A 19,292-nucleotide genomic window follows, 5' to 3' on the forward strand; every position below is an offset into this window, starting at 1 on the left:
GATCAGAAGCTCCAATGATACAAGATTAATCGATCAAACTCATTGACCAAGTTAATCAACATTCATTAACTACGGGCCACTCCACTAAAGACCCGCAGCTGCACTCTTCTCACTGCACAATATTTTCGTGTCCACGGATATACAACCATTAATGGCAAGTCAATCCTTCACAAGTGTTCGTAACTCAAGTTGGGTAAAATTGTCGTTTTACCCCTGAGTTACATCTTGCTCCTTAAATATCACTGCTCCTCTAATGAACAACCCGGTTATGGTCCGACTAATAACCGAAAGTCCCTCTCGAGCCAATGAGAGGGTGGGGCCCCTTGTTCAAATCCCGGAGTCAATATTTAAGAGAACACTCATCTACTCCCCTAAGGTCGGGGAAGAGTTAATTCCATTTTGTGAAGTTATGTTCTCAACTTCCCACTCGGTCTCGTCCTCAAAATGGTAGGAATGTTGAGTCGGCAACTCGGGCCACTCTCACCCATATAGATCAAAGGACGAGCTCTCACGAGCAAGAGTCCATAACTCACTCAGGATTGAGAATGAGTTGTCTGGTCATCCTAAGAAATAGCAATCTGATAGTTAACGGTGTTACATCTAAAGATTGGCTATTTCGCGGTCCGGTCTTATACAAACTCATTGTATAGGATACCCCCACTCACATTTCTTCACACGAACGACCTGGATCGAGTCGTCTGTAACATTTACAAAGTGGGTCATATCCATAATGTTGCCAGGATAAGGTACCCAACCTTATCCATATACTATAGACCCTTTAGGTTATTCCTGGAACGTTATCCATGTAACAACCCGTATTTTCTAATACGATCATTCTGATAAAATGCGGAACCGTAACTTTCAAGAAACTTTAAGAACTAAAATTATTCAGCGGAAGCAATTTCCTTACAGAAATTTTCTAAACTAACTTAACTAAATAGGAATATGACTTTCAAACTCATGTCAGTACACTAAACTTCACCTTCTACCAGAACGATCATTCAATCCTTCATCTGAAAAACATTTAGAAAACAGAAAAATGAGTACAAAAATACTCAATAAGCAATTTCCATATCAAATTTCGAAATTCATTTTCCTTTCAAAACATTCGTAAACAAAAATACGAACACATCAAAACTTTTAAAGTCCTTTAAAATATTTAATACAATTTTCAAAACTTTCAAAACAAACTAAATTTTCAGAATCAAAGTCTTCAAATAAGATAAAATTTCCAGTCAATCAAAACAAACTTTCATTCATTCAAAACGAACTTTTAATGATTCAAAACAATCTTCCATTCATTTGAAACAAACTTTCATTCGATCAAACTTCAAATCCTTCAAAACAAACTTTCTTTCAATCAAAACTTTCAAAATTCCTTCTAAAACATTTGGTACAACTTTCAAACTTTCGAATAACTAAATCATTCAAACATTCAAAACAATCTTACATCAATTCATACTTTCAAAATCAGAGTGGAAGGTTGCATTATTTGGGTAGCCGACAGAACATATGCGGTTACCCGTCGGTAACACCAATCAATCAGAAGCTTCTATAAGAGTTATCGAATTAAAATCGACCAGAACAGAGTTGTTGAAATAATATCGATCAGAACAAACAGAACGGTTACTTAAGTGTGAGGCCATGTGAGTGATAACACACACATGAATCTTCATTCCCAAAAAATGTCAAACCATAAAAGTGTCTTCCCACAAATAAGCCAGAACAGAAATCCATCAATTCCGAATTAGACTACTAACCCAAGTATGCAAAACGTTCCTCAAAACAAAATCATGGCATATACGGATAGCCCTATCAAATCAATCAAAATATCTTTCAAATAAAATGCAAAACAAATACTTACTTTCAATATTAAATTAATTCAAAACATTGAACTAATTTAAAACAAACTTTATCAATCCTCTAAAACATGATTTCAAATATTTCACAAATAAACAAAATATAAATTTCAAACATTTAAATAAATCTAAACAAAACTTTATCAAATCATTTAAGAATACTTCAAATACTTTGCAAATAAACATAATTTCAATTGTCAAATTAGTTTTCAAATCCATAATAAAATTTGAATTTCATATGCAAGATATCAATTTTAAATCGTCGTATCAAATCCAAAATACATTTTAGTTTTGGAAAAGATATGACAAATCACTTACAATACTTTTCCAAAGACTTACAATACTTTTTGAAGGGATACGGTAAATCACTACCTCTTGCGAAAAATCCTACAAATCTAACTTAACTTTTTCCTTGGGTAGTTGTCAACGCCTAGAAACAACCAATATCCAAAATTAATCCTTAAATCCTATCCAAAGATTTAAAATTCATAATCAAATCTTATCTACCCAATTTTCCCATTCAAAACACTTTTTTATGCAAAATAATTAGGAAAGTATGGATTTGGGGCTACAAAACCAGATCTGAAAACTGGGTTAAAAAGCCTCTAAAAACAACAATAACAACCTTTAAAATTACAAAAATCGATATAAATCAATACGAACTAAATTTACAAAAAGTTTCTCAATAAAACAAGCTTAAAAACCTTCTAAACAATTGAAAATTTGGGGATTTTAAATCTGGAAAATTTTCTTTTTTATAAAATAAAACTTCCAAGAATTTTCCATAAAACAATTAACAATTTACTGATTTTTATAGAAAAATCAGATCTGAAAACTTTTAAAACTTGGTAAAAACATATAATTTTTCATGTAAAAATCATAACAACCAACTATAATTTATATGATACAAATAGGTAAATTTTTTATGCAAAAAGAGTCTCAAAATAGCCCAAAAACAGTCTTTATAAACAACAAGATTCAAACAAAAAATTCTGAAAAATTTTTAGGGCAAAAAGCCTTTAAAATATTTTACTCTAAAAACAAAGACCTCAAAACTTTTCCCAATAAATTGAATTAAAGAACTACAGATCAAGAAAAATAAAACTAAAACAATGAGGAAGAAAAAAAGCTTATCGATCTTTGAGAGAAAATACCAAAATTATTCTTCTCTCCTTTTCTTTTTCTCTTGGAGAGAAAACTAGGTCTAACAGTTTAAGAAAATAGAACCTAGGGTTTAAGGACTTTTATAACAAACCCTAATGAATCCTTATTTAAAAAGGATAATAAAAAGACGAAGACTTAATAAAACTCTTTCTTTTTTATTTTTTAAATTCTAAAAACAAATTATCTTTTAAAAATAATTTTGAAAACAAAAATTTATATTTTTGAGAAAATAAAGAGAACAACTAAATAGAAATAATAATTTAAATATGTATATTTATATATATTTTTTCGATTGTTACAATCTACTTGTATATGAAGGGTATATCAAATACATACCTATTATATCAGAGGTATATCAAATATATACCCAGTATATCAAATATACACCCAATAGATATATTGTCCCGGTTACATGATAATAACCTTTTGGATGTTTAGTTTATTGGATTTTGGACAATGTAATCCTATGAATTCAACAACAAATTGATTGAATAAAACTTTATTGAATATACATTTATTTTTACATAAATACAAACTATGAGGACAACACACCCAACAAGGATCTTCTTTAAAACTTCGACTGAGATGCAAGAGGAGGGGCTCCAATCGGGAACACTGCCAAGAAAAATCAAAGTTTAAAGGCCGCAACAGCAAAAGGGAGATGGAAGCTCTTAAATGCATACCATTCTCCCTGGAGCAGCAGGCCACACGCTCAACCACGGGCCATCACCGACCCACAATCGCCCTCCGACGAGGAACCAATTATCTTTCCAATTCTTAGTCGAGGACAGAGTGTTGAAGAGCGTCCCGCAACGGGAACTCAAGCTGTAGAACCTATGAAAACCCCTGATGGACTTCATTAGGGTCAGGGTGGACAGCAGCGCAAGGGACATCTTTTCGCCTCCCCCCAACTCCGGCCAGAGGATAGCCAACGCCATCAAAATCCCCCATACATTGGGAGCGGTTGCACTGGAGCCACCCAGCAAAGGTCAAGAAAAACTGGGCGAAAAGAGAAAGAGGAAGCCTGACCTCGTTCAAGAACATCTCTGGGTAGAAACTTACCCACCCAAGCAGAGAAGTATTATCCTTTTGTCCTCAATCGGAAGACGCATGAGAACGTAGTCAGGAATACGATACCTAGCACGAAGCTCCGAAATGTCTTGTTCGGTGGCCTGCAATGGAACATGGTTAACAAACGGACGGTGAGCCATCAGAGTGGCGATCTCCTAAGGAGATGTCGAAGGAACAAAGATGCAAAGAGAAAGAGCAATCGTCACCCCACCTGCCAGCAGATTTAAAAAGATCTCTGAGCACCGTTTCGAATCCCAACAGCATAGGGAATCACGGTCGTCGACTCCATCACTTCGAGCACCACGCACGGGATGCGACTGCTCGCGAAACTGCTACAGGCACATGTCCTTCCATCAAGACGGTCGTACGTGCTGATGACCGATCGATGTAAGCACAAAAGCCCGTGGGCCCCTCAGTCTGATTCGTAAAGATACGAACGAAGCGCCCATGCACCATGCCCGACTACAAACACTTGGAAATGCTTAGAAGACATCTGGAGTCAATTCCGCTGGAAACTTTTGATTCCGTAAGTTGTGTTACTATTTCCATACATAGTTTATCTTTGCATCTCTGATCCAACTACCACCATTTCAAAGTTATAAAGTTCTTGGACTCAACATACTGATCACTGAAACTATATGAAACAGATATTAATTCTTGCTGATGAATCCTTTGAGGACTTTGTTGTGCATTCGGATTCACATTCTCTTGCCACTCTTCTCCTTATTAGAGATGTACAAGTAACTATGTTGCTGTCCCAAAAAAATTTCCTGAAACAATTAATCTTGGAATATGATTTGGTATATGTTAAGTTGAATGGGAACTTTCTATTGGACTTTCTGGTATATATATACACTTTTTTTTTTCAAATAAGAAACCGACTTTTCATTCATTAATGAAAAGGAACAAAAATTATATTTTGTCATATTGCAGTGCATAGAAAGATATGAAGTTAGCTTCAACATCTTAGGTGGCTTGCTGGATTTTCTCACCGCTCATGGATCCGAGAAATGCAGCAAGCACCAGACAGGTCAATAATAATTAGTGAAATCCTGCATTATAGGACAAGAAACCTGGTATCAGTTTCTAGAATCAGTGATTATGTGTTGTCTGATGAATTGGTGAGTATGGCACTAGCTATGGTGGCAGAGGAGCAGCAGATTAATCGTGTTCTTGAGGAACTATTTGCAGAAGAGGTATGTGTTCTATCTAATGCAAGTTTAGCGATTCCAAGTGAGTGTTGAAGTTGAACATGATATGGAACTTGAAATGGGTTTTTATTGATTGCAGGGGAATGAAATGTGTATTAGTTGACCAGGAACAAGGTTCCACCATATCTTATTGCACATGGTGGAAATGTGGCATTACATGAAATAGACGGAAATGTTGTATGGTTGAAGCTACAAGGAGCATATGGTTACTATTACTTTAATCACAAATGTTGTTTCTACTCTAATATGGCCTTTTTCAGTTTCTTGGTTACTGTTGTGTTGACAAAACAACATTTGTATATACTTCTAATGTCATAATTGCATCTTCCTTCCATTTGTTGTAGCAATATCAATCAAGTGCATCGATGTTCTACTGCTACATTTCATCAAAACCCTTGAATTTTGCTTGCTTAATTGTTAAGACCACGATGGAGATCGACGAACTCAGAGTCATTCATGTTTGCACAGTTGTGATGGAATAAGTTCATTTTACTTTCTTAGGTACTTGAGGAGATAAGGCCTTACCTTGTTTCTCTTGAACTTGTGGGTATCGAGGAGCCAATAGTTAAAGTTAGGATCACAGGGCCAGCCGCTGAGTTGGCGTGGCAATTGCGAGAGAAGATACCAGCCATAGCGGCACTTCAACTTTTGTCATAATGATATGCTTTAATTTAATAACTTGCATATCTTTTGGGGATATTGTGTATAGTCTTTCGTTACTCAGTTTGCTAATAATAGGTTCTCTTACAATTTGTATGTAAGAAGGTAGCCTCGTGAACAATTTCTAAATTATGATTTGCCTTCTAAGTAGGGAACAAATAATTTGGAAAATTCGATAAACCCATCCCTTTAAACTATGGATTACAATGAATGGCCTAGCTTCTGCTCATGTATAATCCTTGATGGATTAATTGTGAGAAGACTGACAAAATTTGAATTTTTCACCTAAAACAACAGGTGCCAAGACCTTTCTTCTCAATGACAGTACAGTTTAATCACTGAATCCGCACCAGCAGTAAATAACCATGGCTGCCTTGGGTGAAATTTGCAGTCCATTACTCCTGCATTTGATGAGACACAAGCAAATGTGATATTATTAGTCTCTAATAATACGACTCGACTTCTGACCACCAGACTTGTATTTTTGCCCATCATGCATAAAATCGATCCATTTTCATTTACAAATCATACCCACTCCATGAGAGAATTTAATTGATGCAAACGACTTCCTCACCTCTTCCGTTAGTGCTTTTGTGTCCTCTTAGTATTTCCAACGGTACAATAAGGGGATTCTGTGTAAGATCCGAGTAAACCATCCCATGAAAAACATATGCAGTGCAATCATCAGAGCAAGATGCAAACAATGGATACGAGCGATGGAAAGCAACATTGGTGATATCCTTTGGATGGCAGCTGCATCAGTATTCCAAAACAAACGTTACAGAATTTTTATTTTAACAGACAGCAGGGAAAAAAAAAAAAGGTTCCTCGTCCTCCTGCCAACTAATCTCTCTCCATGTGAACATTTCTTTGATGTTCAAATAAATACGACTCATAATATTTCCAAGTTATTCCAATTATTTTTCCATCCAGCAAAATAATTATAGCAGAGCAGTGGGCAAAATACCTGAGAATTCTGTAAGGCTGAGATGAAAGGTCCATATCAAACCAACACAATTTCCCTTCTCTGCTCCCCACGATAACATTATCACCTACATAAAAAATTCCATGTAAAAACTTCCCACGAACTAGAATTTTTTGTATGGAAGCATCACTACACAATGTAATCACATCCACTGAGACTTAAACGTTAGATGTACCAGCCGGATGCACGGCAATCGAAGAAACTTCACGGAGTCCAGTTTCCAGCTTTTTTATGAGCTTTTGCTTTAATAGATCATAAACACGAACATTCTTTTTTGTTGATACAAAGAAGATAGAACGTGTAGGATGAAAAACGGATGTAACAGGAAGCCCATGCAACTTGAATGGAATTCTTTGTGTCAGCTTTCTAGAGAGCTGGTGTATAAGAACTGCTCTTGATTCACGTAATATAAGTCAAGAAAAACTGTTGCACTCTTAACTGAACAACTAAATAATTCTTACCACTTCACCCAACGGACAAGAAAATATAAGATACAAAAGATCCTATATGGTTCAACATTTCTTTAATGAGAAACAACACTTCCATTAAGAAGAATGAAGCTAAAATGAAGCCAATAAAAAAGGAAGCACAAAAAAGGGAGGAAAGCATCCTCAGCAAGAAATGTGCGCCAAGCATGCACAGAAGAGCAGATAGAATAAGCCTAACTGACTTCCTTCAGGAATCAGGCTGGTACAAAAGACACCACAAGACCTGAACTTGCAACGTATCATTTATATCAAGGAGCAAGAGTTATTCAAGCAACACTCAACCTAATTAGAAGAAATTTATGAAGTTTATCTTCTAACAAACTTAGAGTCATGAGCTTTCTTCAAATACTAGGCTGAAAAACCAATCAAGGACTCTGAAAAATAATATTGTGGAAAACAAAGGTCATGAATCAATATGCGAACAGATGTTATTCTCCAAAACTGCAGGTATGAGCAACGAATGTTAACAATATACTTCACATATATAGAAAATTTAAACAATTACCAAGCCTTTTCCATAAACGTACGGACATGTAACTCAAAGTCATTCATATCCAAGTGAACAAAAGATTGATATAACTTCAAAACAAAATAAGGATATCAGCTGGCATCACTGTTGAAAGGTAATCTCCTTTACGATGCCATTCAACTGAAGATACAGTCTGCAAACGACATTCAAGCACAAGGAAATCCAGTTACATTCCTAATTTAAAAAGTGCCACTTGATTCTGGCTATAAGACAAAATGAAACTATTATAACATTTAAGAGAAGGTGAATAGAAAGCACCTTAAAATGCCTCAATCTAATTCCCTCAATCTTATCATCTTGAAGCCATGTTGCAACAGGTGTCTTATCTATACATAATCATCACAAATTAGGACAGTACACTTTATTAAAATAAAAAACAAACAAATTAGCACAATATTCAGAATGACTATGGCATTGAGATTAATCACTATTGCATATTACCAGAATTATCTGTTTCAGGAAGCATCTCAACATGTAGAAGTTCCTTAATCTTTGTTTGAACTTCTCCATCCCCAAAACCAGTGTTTAAAAGTAGTACATCAATACCCCTGCAGAACGTTTCCCAGTCAATTAACAAAAAGAGTGTGATACCATAGTTCAAACATCTTGAAAATGATGATATCATTATTCTTACACAACAACAGCCAGTATCGGAAGCTCAGGCAAAGGATTCCAAGCTACATATTTTACAGCTTCCCCAACCTCCCATACTTTGAGACATCTACCTGTTTCAACTTCCCATATACGAACAGTTCCGTCCAATGAACCTGAACACACAACAGCAGAAAATTGGACCCAAATCTAACAATCATTCTAGTCTCATGACTGAAAAGAATTGAGACCTCTATATTCCCCAAAACCAGTGTTATTCCTACCTGAAGCAATCCATTGACCGTTGGCTTCAGTTGAAATGGAAATGACAACATCCTTATGACCTCTATATTCAAGATAGCATGTAGTCGGATAAGGTTTAAGATCTTTTCGGCTTGGCAGCTTAGGCTTCAAAGATTCAGGATCAATATTAATCTGAAACATGAAAGTATGGAAACAAGAATGATTTTTGTAATCGTTGAGAAATAAAATGACATCAACACAGCCAATGTCTGGTGCAAGACCAAGGAAGCAATGGTAGGTCTTTATTTTTGTATTAAAAAAAACAATAGCAAATCTCATCGATCTTGTTTTGCTTACACGTTTCTTCCGAACACGAGGGCACAAGTATAAATCCAAACAACGTTCAAATGCATCCTTAAGAGCATTGTCATAGGCAGGTACACTTCTCATGGATGTAAACCTGACCAGAACAAATATTATAAATCGATGGATGGACAACAAAAATAAAATAGTTTATTTCCATATATAAAGCTTTATCACCTTCTAGGAATAAACTTCGGCCGATCTTCTTCATACATTAACTGATAAGAGTTTATTTCTTCTTGAGTGGGAATATATTCCATAGAAGGATTATATGATTCATCGTGACCTGTCAAAAAATAAGACACTTACAAATCCACAAATCTAGAAGAAATACCTACAAATCTAAAAATAGAAGGATTATATGTTCCAGATAGAAGTGGTAAACACCTACAAATCTAGAAGACAGTTAAAATAATACCAGGAAATTTGGGTTTTGGTGCAGGAATGTAAGATAAATGTGTGGTCCTCTCTGTGGAGATAGAATCATCACCCCACAAATGGTAGAAACGTGGTTCTTCTTTGGGCTTCTCAAATTTGATATGCCCATTTCGAATTGCCCGAACTAATTGAACAACCTACAGAATCAATTGCCAAAACCAGAAAATGTAGAGAAGAAGACATGGAACCAGTATATGATCACAGGAGGTAAACACACTGGTATAATCAGATATATGATTGTGGTTCATCTAGAGAAGCATTTCTTATACCATAGGAAATTTTGAAAAAAGACCAAAGCAGTAAAACATCAAACCAATTCATTCTATCGACAGAATTTGAAACCGTTACCTTCTTAGCTTCCCACTTCGACCGGATAAAACGCCTCTTTGGTTCAGGTGCATTTGACAGTGGGTGTATGGCATCGTCCCATTTAAACCAATCAACATAAGGCTGCAGTTGGAAAATTACAAAATAAATAATAGGTTAGGGAAAGTATATCATTGCAAGGACTGGATAATCAAACATGTAAGCTAAAAAATTGCACAGGAACTACAGACCGCATATGGATCAAAGTCTGCATGTGGAGCCTTTCCTTTTAGCAATCTTCGTATTTGCTTGACTTCTTCCTTTGTCAACTCTATTTCCTCATCATTATATTCATCATATAACTTTCGCCTGATAGATATTATGATATGGGGATAGAGTCAAAAAGTCACCAAGAACACCGATCGGAATAATAAAACAACTGAGTTGCATACATTCAAATGATAAAAAATATTACATCCGCACATGCCAATTTCTTTTCAATGTTTTTCATGGGGAGTGTGCAGTACAAGAATTTTAAACCACAAATAAAATTATAAAAATTTAGTGGCAAATTAATTTATATCATAGAAGTAACCAAAATAACTGAGTGGTAAAAGAGACAGTTTGTATACCCAAATGATATATAAAGGTCATGAACTCAATCCTGTAATTAATCTTTCTGTTTAGGTTAAAGTAAAGGGCTTCATAAAAATCATTGACTTTCCAGCCAACAGCACAGCCATGCCCCAACTATTCAAGCGAATTTTCAAACAGTGGATTGAGTATAAGGGAAACATGGCCCAAGTCCAATTCACCATCCGAGAATAAGTTCTTACCATAAAATTGCAACTATTATACTTGGATGTAAGGAGCATTCAATAGTAACAAAGTAAGGTTTTATGGAGGCATCTCTTATCAGTTGGAAGTGCCGGAGTGAGTTGTGAATTGTGGTGAAAAGGCTTGTGATGTTCAATATAAAATATTCAAAAATCAAAATACAAATAGGATTTTTGGCTTCCAGTCACTTCCTCAACCACCCAAATTCTCATCTAAGTAGCTTCATCCTCTTTAGAGCTAATAATGCTTCTACTGTAGAACCAAGAGGAATAAAGAGGCCTAAATGCATCATTTATAAATGAAAGACATGAATAGGCATTAAATCCTTCACTTCACCCATTTAGTGAGAAAGTGTGCAAACTCGTTTGAATAAGTGGCCACTTACCTAACATATCAATATCCGACAAGTTTCCCCAAGCCAAATATGGTCATTGAATCAGTTGGGCTAAGATTGGAAAAGATGGGTGTAATCGGCTTGTTAGTTTTTTTTTCTTTTTTTTTTGGATAAAAACTGTGCTTTCATTAAAGCAAATGAAAGTGAAACAAATGGGCGTAAAAAAAGACAGCCTAAAAAAATAGCCAAACTAAAGGAACGAACCCCAATCAACATGAGATTGGCCTAAGGAGACACATGATATCTGAAAAGATTCCAAACCTCCTCCCAGAAACACTCAAACCCTCTAAAAATCTTATCATTCTTCTCAATTCACAGCCCCCACAAAACAACTAAAAATCCTGCCCTGCAAAAAAACGGCCCTTGTCCCAAAACAGGGATGAAGAAGGGCCTCCTCCATCATATCCAAACACCCTCTAGTACAAGCCGCACAAACTCGAAAAGTCTGAAAAAAGTGATCCCAAACCAAGGAGGCATAATGACAACTCCAAAGAAGATGACCGAGATTCTCTGTTTCTCCTCTACACATAGTACTACACTGAGGCCCTTTAAGAAAGGTCAAGTGTCTCAAAATCCAATCCAAAGCGTTAACTCTACCATGTGAAAAATCTAACCTTCCAAAGCGAAGAAAAAGTAGGGCAACCAAAAGGAGAAGAATCCACCAAACCAAAAATAAATAAATAAATGCAAGAAAACTCCTCAAAAGGATTATGGGCCCAAAGGCGAAAAATCCCTCCTACCCAAACTAACCACAAAGTCTCCCATCCAATAAATACAAGAAGGCCACTAAGTCTAAAGTCTCCCTATCAAATAGACGATGACAAAAGCCCAAAAATAAAAGTAGAGGTGTTGCCTAAGGCAAATAATGCAGAGGCCACCGAACAACCCTTCAAAGATGAAAGATGCTATAAGTGAGGAAACAAGGAGCAGAGTGGTCCATCTCCCAACCACTTATCCTCCCAGAAAAATGTATCAAGCTCATCACCCACATAACAATATGCACAAACGGGAAAAAATGAGGAAAGTCATAAAAATAGCTTTCACGGATTTCTAGAAGAACCTTTAGTGTCGTACTTGCTCACTATAACCCTATGCCATAAAGATTCATGGAGGAAAAGGCCACAACCACTTGGCCACAAGGCCCTCATCGCACAATCATAAATTACCAATACCTAGACCGCTAGTTGCAATGGTTTTGACACATCCTCCCACTTAACCAGATGAACGCCCTTACCTTCATCTACCCCTTCCCATAAAAAGTCCCTCAATTTTTCCAAGAGTCTTACTAATTGACACAAGGACCCATCAGTAAATGGTTGGTATGTTTTTGGGTATATATATGATGGGAGGAAAAGAAATTAGGGACATCACACGTTTAAAACGAAACAAAAGCAATATTTAGGTATTGAGTGCCTTGGCTGCTCAAAACAACTCTTAATTACAAAAGCATAAAATGCTTGGTGTCAAAAAAAAACTTCTTCACACAGATAATAAATATCAAGGTGGCGGGTGTAAACATAAATTGATCCCAACAACCAAAAAATGCTCACCAATTTTTTGAGTCATCAGCACTTGCTAGAAAGGATTGTAATTTGTCTTCTCTTTCTTTCTTCAATATTTTCTTTCCAGAAATGTCATAGCCAATATGCTTCTCATCTCTATACCATTCCAAGGGAACATCCCCAATTGTGTTCCTAGGAGCTACCTGCAAACACGTGAAATTTAAGATGTTTATGCTGCTATACTGTAATTGAAAATAAGAAAGTTATAATCACTTTTACATGCTATTGAAATTTACACGCACCTCATCCTCAGATGAATCACTTTCCTCAGCCACTTGATCAGGTATGGAATTGTCATTCTCATTTTCTTGGTCCTGAACATTCTCTAAATTATCATGGCTGCCTGCGTTGACACGAACCTGCAACAGTAACTCCAAATAGTATTAAAGAAAATTTGATCCAATAAAAAATACCGATATAAAGACAAAATGACTTTCCAAACAGAAGTATTTGCTAATAAACAATGCAAAAGGGAAATGGGTGAGAGAGAAAGAGAAGAGTGTCCTAAAATACCATGGATTCCACAGATATCGTAGTATGAGAACATTCAGTCATTAAAGCACGTAACTATCTATTTCAATCTTTTCGAACATCTAAGATTTACACTATTCTATTTTTCCATGCGGAGAGAAAAATGAAATTGCAATGTAATTATGTACCTTATCTGCAGATCTACTTCCCCGAGCTTTTGACAATTTAAGATCTTTAAAACCATCCGAGACATCCTACAATCACAAAATCAAATTCAACCTACTTGATATAAGGGGGAAAAGTAACGAAACAATGACAATAAAGCATTGGATCATATTTCGGGAACCCATCAAAAAACAAATCACGCACACCTGTCACTAGACATTAGAAAACTATAGGTTTCCACTAAAAAGCTTAAAGCAATAGCTTAATGATACGTGCATATTTTAATGTTACGATAATTCCTCGAAATCCAAACAATCAGTTTGCAGACACCAGAGGCAATAGCATGAATGAATAGGTCTAGATGACAGAGAGCTCTCAAGCAGACAATTTTGTTCTCCATTATATACATTAGACTTGAATCAACCAGATATTTTCTTGATAAATTATTCAGCTCAAAAGTCAAAACTATAGCACAAAATTAAAGGGAGTAGCAAAAGAACAGTAACCTTATTATCATCAGAGAGAGAAGCAGAATCAAATTGTAGTTGTGACTGAGCTTCTGAATGTTCAGAACTGTTTTTGTTTTCCAATTTGCTGATTTTGCTTTCAGTGTCTACCTGCTTCCTGTCCAGCTTCAACTTCATTTTTTTTCCCCTCTGCAGAAATGGCTACCGAGAAAGAGGGTAGAGAGGGAGAAGAACCAGGTTTTAGAACGTTATCGTAGACCAATGTTGTTAAAAACAAACAAAAAAATAATAATAGAGGTTTTTGAATCACCTGGTCGTGAGAAGCAGTAGGGAATACGAAGAAAGAAGAAGAAGAAGAAGAAAGAAGAAATTAGGGCGTGGGATGGGCTACGGCGTGGATCAGAGAGAGAGAAATTTAGGTTGGCTGGGTTTGGGTACCAATGGGCTGGGGGGAGGTGAAAAGGCTGTAGCCTCTTTGGTCGTTGTTGGGTACCAATGGGCTGAGGGAGGTGAAAGGGCTTTAACATTTTTAAATTTAAATTTAAATTATAAAATATAACCAAATTTGTTTTATTTTATTTATTAATATACAACACACGATCACAGAAAGAAAACTACACATCACATAAATATACTAGTAATTTAACACGTGCATTACACACGATATCTTAATTTTATCTCATCATATATTAACGTTAATTTTAGTTATAAAAAAATTATGTATCGAAAGTGATTTTTCGATATATTTTAATAATTATTTATTATTTTTAAAATTTAGTAACAATTATTAAAATAAATAGCTCACCATTTGATTGAATAAATTAACTTATATATTTACAATGACTTTACCTATTCATCTTTCTTTTTATTTTATTTAGTTTTTTTTTAAATTAAAGTGCTTAATTACTTCTACTCAATTTTATAATAAAAAAAATTACATAAATATCAAAATAAAAAATGTTTTTAGATTTAGCAGTCAAGTCATTTTAAAATGCATGGTACAAAGAAACACAATTTGATTTGAATTGAATCTCAAAGTATCGTAAAATATATTTTATCTTTTAGAAAATTATTGTGTTATTAGAAAATAATATTCTAAACTAAAATATTAAATTTATCTAAACTTTTTACTATAAATATAATTAATTATAAAATAAAAAGTTATGAATTTTAGAAAACGGATATATCTATATCTATAGTATCTTCTACATATAAAAGTAGGATCCAGAGAAACTTTTTTTTGTCGTTTTTGTCCTTCATTTTTATACTTTTGAATATGAAGTTGAAGGCAAATTGGTCCTTTTACATATAGCTTATTAAAATTTTAAATTACGGTGAGATTAAATGATAAAGAAATAAATGGTAGGTGGAAATAAATGCTTAGATTAAGGATTGCTTCATATTCCAACATTTTACCCCACAAATTGCTCTCATATTGAAAGGTTTAATAGGAATTAATAATTAAAACTGTTTCAAGAAATTCAACTGACTTTGAAAATGAAATTTACTATGGATAAATTAATAATTGTTTATTCAACTTCCTATTAAAGTTGGTAAAATTCTCATATTTAAGGGAGAACGAGAAGGAAAATTTAGCAACATCAGCTCAAATTCTGTTTTTCTTTACAAGCTAGAAACAAGAATAGATTGTCACAAAATTGTTGGTTTTTGAAGATTTTTTTTGTTTGTGTTATTGAAGGAAATCAGCTCTCTATCTCAACGGAGATGAGAAACAAAATGGGTGTGACCATATTTCCTCTATTTGGTAACGATTGGGAATAACATTTTATCAACGTGTACTTCAGAGGTCCAGATTGTCTTTATGTTTCTTTGTTCATGATAAATTCATAGACAAATATTAAGGTAACCCAAATTCCTCAAAACATCGGTTACCTTGTTTGAGTTTTGAAATTTGATATGCACTACTCCTCAACAGATCCTCTCCTTTTAATACCCGTTTCAAATCTGACACAAGTTCAAGATCAAGCTGATTAGGGGTAAATCGAAATTATATTTAACTTTGGATTTTTTTTATTATTTTACCCAAAAGAAAATGTTTGAAATTTTCAATAATTAAGCCAGTGTAGATTTAGGTGGTGAGGAAGAATATGATAGCAAAAGATTGATCAAAACAAAACTGTAAATACACTTTACCTCATTTTAGCCTCAGATTTGGTAGATTGAAACAATACTACAACTTAAAAAATGATGATTTAGGAAAATCACGAACTCCTTAATGGTGAATAACTCATACCATGTACAACTCTAAATCATTGTCTTTCTTTATATTCACATGGTGCACCCTCATAAAAAAAATTGGAATGTAGTAATAATGTGAGTCATATAGGTGAAATGCGTGTGTTATGGAAATTAATAAAAATAGGTATTCCTTAATTACGGCATATTTTAATAATGTGAGTCATTAGTTTTAATTTAATTTAAATTTATTACTATTATTATTATTATTTGAGATTTGACTGGTTAGATGGGGAAAAAAATTAAGTATATGTTAAAAAAAATAATCTCATACTTTAATAATGATGTCTCATATTTTAATAACTTAATGTTTTGAAAATTTGACCTATTACATAGGGTAACAATATTAATTATAGGTTTAAAAATTCGTTTTTAAAAAAATAATAAGGTAACTATTTAACAATATTAATTATATGTTTAAAAATCTGTTTTTTTTTTAAATTCGTTTTTAAAAAAATAATAAGGTAACTATTTAACAATATTAATTATAGGTTTAAAAATTTGTTTTTAAAAAATAATAAATTAATCATCCTATGGTAACTATTTAAAGTAATAAATTAATTTTCTTAAAGGTAAATATTTAAAAATAGTTACAATGGATTGTGATTCTTTTATATACTTAATTTAATTTAAAATAAATAAATTTAAAATAATATATTTTTTCTATTATCTTAAAATATTCTTTTTTACTTTGTACTTAATTAATATAATGTATAAAATGAGAATTTGGGATTGCGACACAAGTTTTTTAAGTACTTTGGATTTTGATTTTTTGGATTTTGATTTTTTGATATGGCAAACAAAGGTGAGATGTGTGATATGGAAATTAATGAAAAATATGTATTCCTTAATTACGGCATATTTTATTGATGTGAGTCAGTAATTTTAATCTAATTTAAATTTGTTATTTATTTTTTTTTCTTTTTTAGATTTGAATTCTTAGATATGGAAACAAATTAAGTATAGATTTCAAAAAATTGTTTAAACCACTAAGGATGTGGTGATTAGGGTTTACAATATTCGTATTTCTAAATTATCCCCATATTTTCGTTAAAAATAATTACCCATATTTTAATAATGTTAGCCATTAATGTTTTAAAAATTTGACATATTAGATATGGTAACAATATTAATTATAGGTTTAAACATTTGTTTTTGACAAATAATAAATTAGTCATTCTAGGATAACTATTTAAAGCAATAAATTAGTTATCTTAATGGTAAATATTTTAAGATCGTTACAATTTTTTGTGATGCATTTTATATACGTAATTTATTTAAAATAAATAAACTTAAAATAATAAATATTTTTTCTTTATATTAAAATATTATTTTTTTACTATGTATTTATTAATATAATGTGTAAGATGAGGGTTTCACTTTTCAAAAAATGCATATACATTTTTTGAAATTATTCGGATGACGATACAATTTTGTTTTATAAATATTCTTAATACTTTGGATTTTGATTTTTTGATAGGACAATAGTGAAATGTGTATGATATAGAAATTAATCAAAATATGTATTCCTTGATTACCACATATTTTATTAATGTGAGTCTCTCATTTTAATTTAATTTTTAGATTTGACTTCTTAGATATGGAAAAAAATTAAGTATAGATCTTAAAAATCAGTACCATAAATTAAAACTACACAATTATACGTGCAAATCAATACTCAAAACTATAAGTACACAATTATAAGTATAGATTTGAGTTATTCGTATAATTTTTCAAATCAATACTCTCAAAATTAACAACACGAATATATGTATTTGTAATATTTACTATAAATTAAAACTACACAATTATACGTGCAATGCACGTGTATTTTACTAGTTTTAAAATAAAAAGTTATGAATTAGGAAACAAATATTTTGATTATGGTGTGAAAATGTTTATTTTATTATCTATTTGAAATGAATATAATACATTAAAATCAAAATATTTGATGTTTAAATTATATCATTTAACTAAATAATAAAATTTAAAAAATTATCTAAAATATAGTGCTCATTAAAATCATAGGCGCTCATATTAAAAATAAATAATAAATAAATATTTATTATTTAAAACGTTTACTAAAATATAATTAATTATTTTTAAAATATATTGAAACTACAAATTTAAATATATTTAAAAATTAATTGATGCATGGTAAAAATTTAAAGAGGTAGAATATGAAAAGTTGAATATAAAAAATTATAAAATTATTTATAAAAATTAATTCTAAGATTTATGACTTTGTCTTGTATTATAATTAATGATGGAACTTCAAAAGTTTTTTTAATTGTATAGAGTTGTAAATTTATTAGAACCAAATAAATGAATGGGTGGAATGGTGATAGCAATTCGGTTTAATTCATCTAATTTTATTTTTACCTAAATACATAAATTTGAAAATTCATTTACTAATTCAATTTTCTAACGCTTAAAATAAATAATATATTTTGCTAACTTTGACCCATATAATTTTTATTTGCAAATTATTAATTTAGTTATTTTCATTATTATTATTGTAAAATAATATTTCGAACACCTTATTATATCATTGAATAAGATTTACATTTTTGTTCCCCTAACTTTTTTGAGATTATAAACCTTTTCATATTTCACCATTAAACTTAATTAAATTTTTTTATTTTTAATTTTAAATTTATATAAATAAATGCAAAACTTTTCATATTCTTAAATTTTTATGGTTCATTCATTTAATCCACTTTGTAGTGCATTTAATTTTTTATCTCCTACACAAATGTTTAGGTTATAACCCTTCAGATTCTTATCATTTGTTATAATAATTTTACAAAATTGTTAATCTTTTATATTAACATACATCTTAATTTGTTATTACAAATCATAGTTATATTTTAGGGTTAAAAATACATTTTTATTAACTTTTCATTTAAATAAAAACTATTAATTGAAAATTATAAATTTTGTGGTGGTTGGTTATAAATTCTAATTGACTCGTAAAAAATATTGAATATTTTATTTTAAGTTAAAAATTTTTATATATTATTTACCTTAAATATTATGTAAATTTGTTAAAAAAAATGAAGACAATATATTTGTATTTTTGTTACTAAAAAATAAGATAATAAACATGCTAAATTTCTTATAGAACTTGAACCTAGAAAACATTTGAGTTATCAAATTTAGAAAAAAAAAATCATACACCAAAATTTTAAATAAAAAAAACATTATAATACTAATTATAAAAAAATATTAT

General features: G+C 32.0%; 1 protein-coding gene across 1 annotated transcript; it reads right to left on the reverse strand.

Annotated features, from left to right (window-relative positions):
* Nucleotides 1–6,079: 6,079 nt before the first annotated feature.
* LOC111017555 (Transducin/WD40 repeat-like superfamily protein) lies at nt 6,080–14,263 on the reverse strand. The gene is made up of 19 exons (XM_022293346.2): nt 14,115–14,263; nt 13,844–14,005; nt 13,361–13,426; nt 12,944–13,060; nt 12,690–12,844; nt 10,160–10,277; nt 9,951–10,052; nt 9,583–9,739; nt 9,342–9,450; nt 9,159–9,261; nt 8,843–8,993; nt 8,602–8,734; nt 8,409–8,515; nt 8,226–8,293; nt 8,040–8,100; nt 7,126–7,353; nt 6,933–7,017; nt 6,540–6,718; nt 6,080–6,366 (listed from the first exon to the last, which is right to left on the reverse strand). Exons 2-19 carry the CDS (start codon nt 13,979–13,981, stop codon nt 6,281–6,283), a joined length of 2,163 nt encoding a protein of 720 aa, XP_022149038.1. The 5' UTR covers nt 13,982–14,005; nt 14,115–14,263; the 3' UTR covers nt 6,080–6,280.
* Nucleotides 14,264–19,292: the final 5,029 nt, after the last annotated feature.

This window comes from Momordica charantia (assembly GCF_013281855.1).
Source record: "Momordica charantia cultivar OHB3-1 chromosome 4 unlocalized genomic scaffold, Mcharantia_2.0 BLBB01000004.1, whole genome shotgun sequence".
In the NCBI taxonomy this organism is placed as follows: domain Eukaryota; kingdom Viridiplantae; phylum Streptophyta; class Magnoliopsida; order Cucurbitales; family Cucurbitaceae; genus Momordica; species Momordica charantia.

Bases quoted from the DNA above. Each gene is read 5' to 3' on its own strand.
- LOC111017555 (XM_022293346.2), bottom strand. From the start codon at position 13,981: ATGAAGTTGAAGCTGGACAGGAAGCAGGTAGACACTGAAAGCAAAATC. The intron at 10,278-12,689 runs GTGAGCATTTTT...AATATCTATCAG, and splicing joins GCTGATGACTCAAAAAATTG to GCGAAAGTTATATGATGAAT. The intron at 10,053-10,159 runs GTCTGTAGTTCC...TTCCAACTGCAG, and splicing joins CAGACTTTGATCCATATGCG to CCTTATGTTGATTGGTTTAA.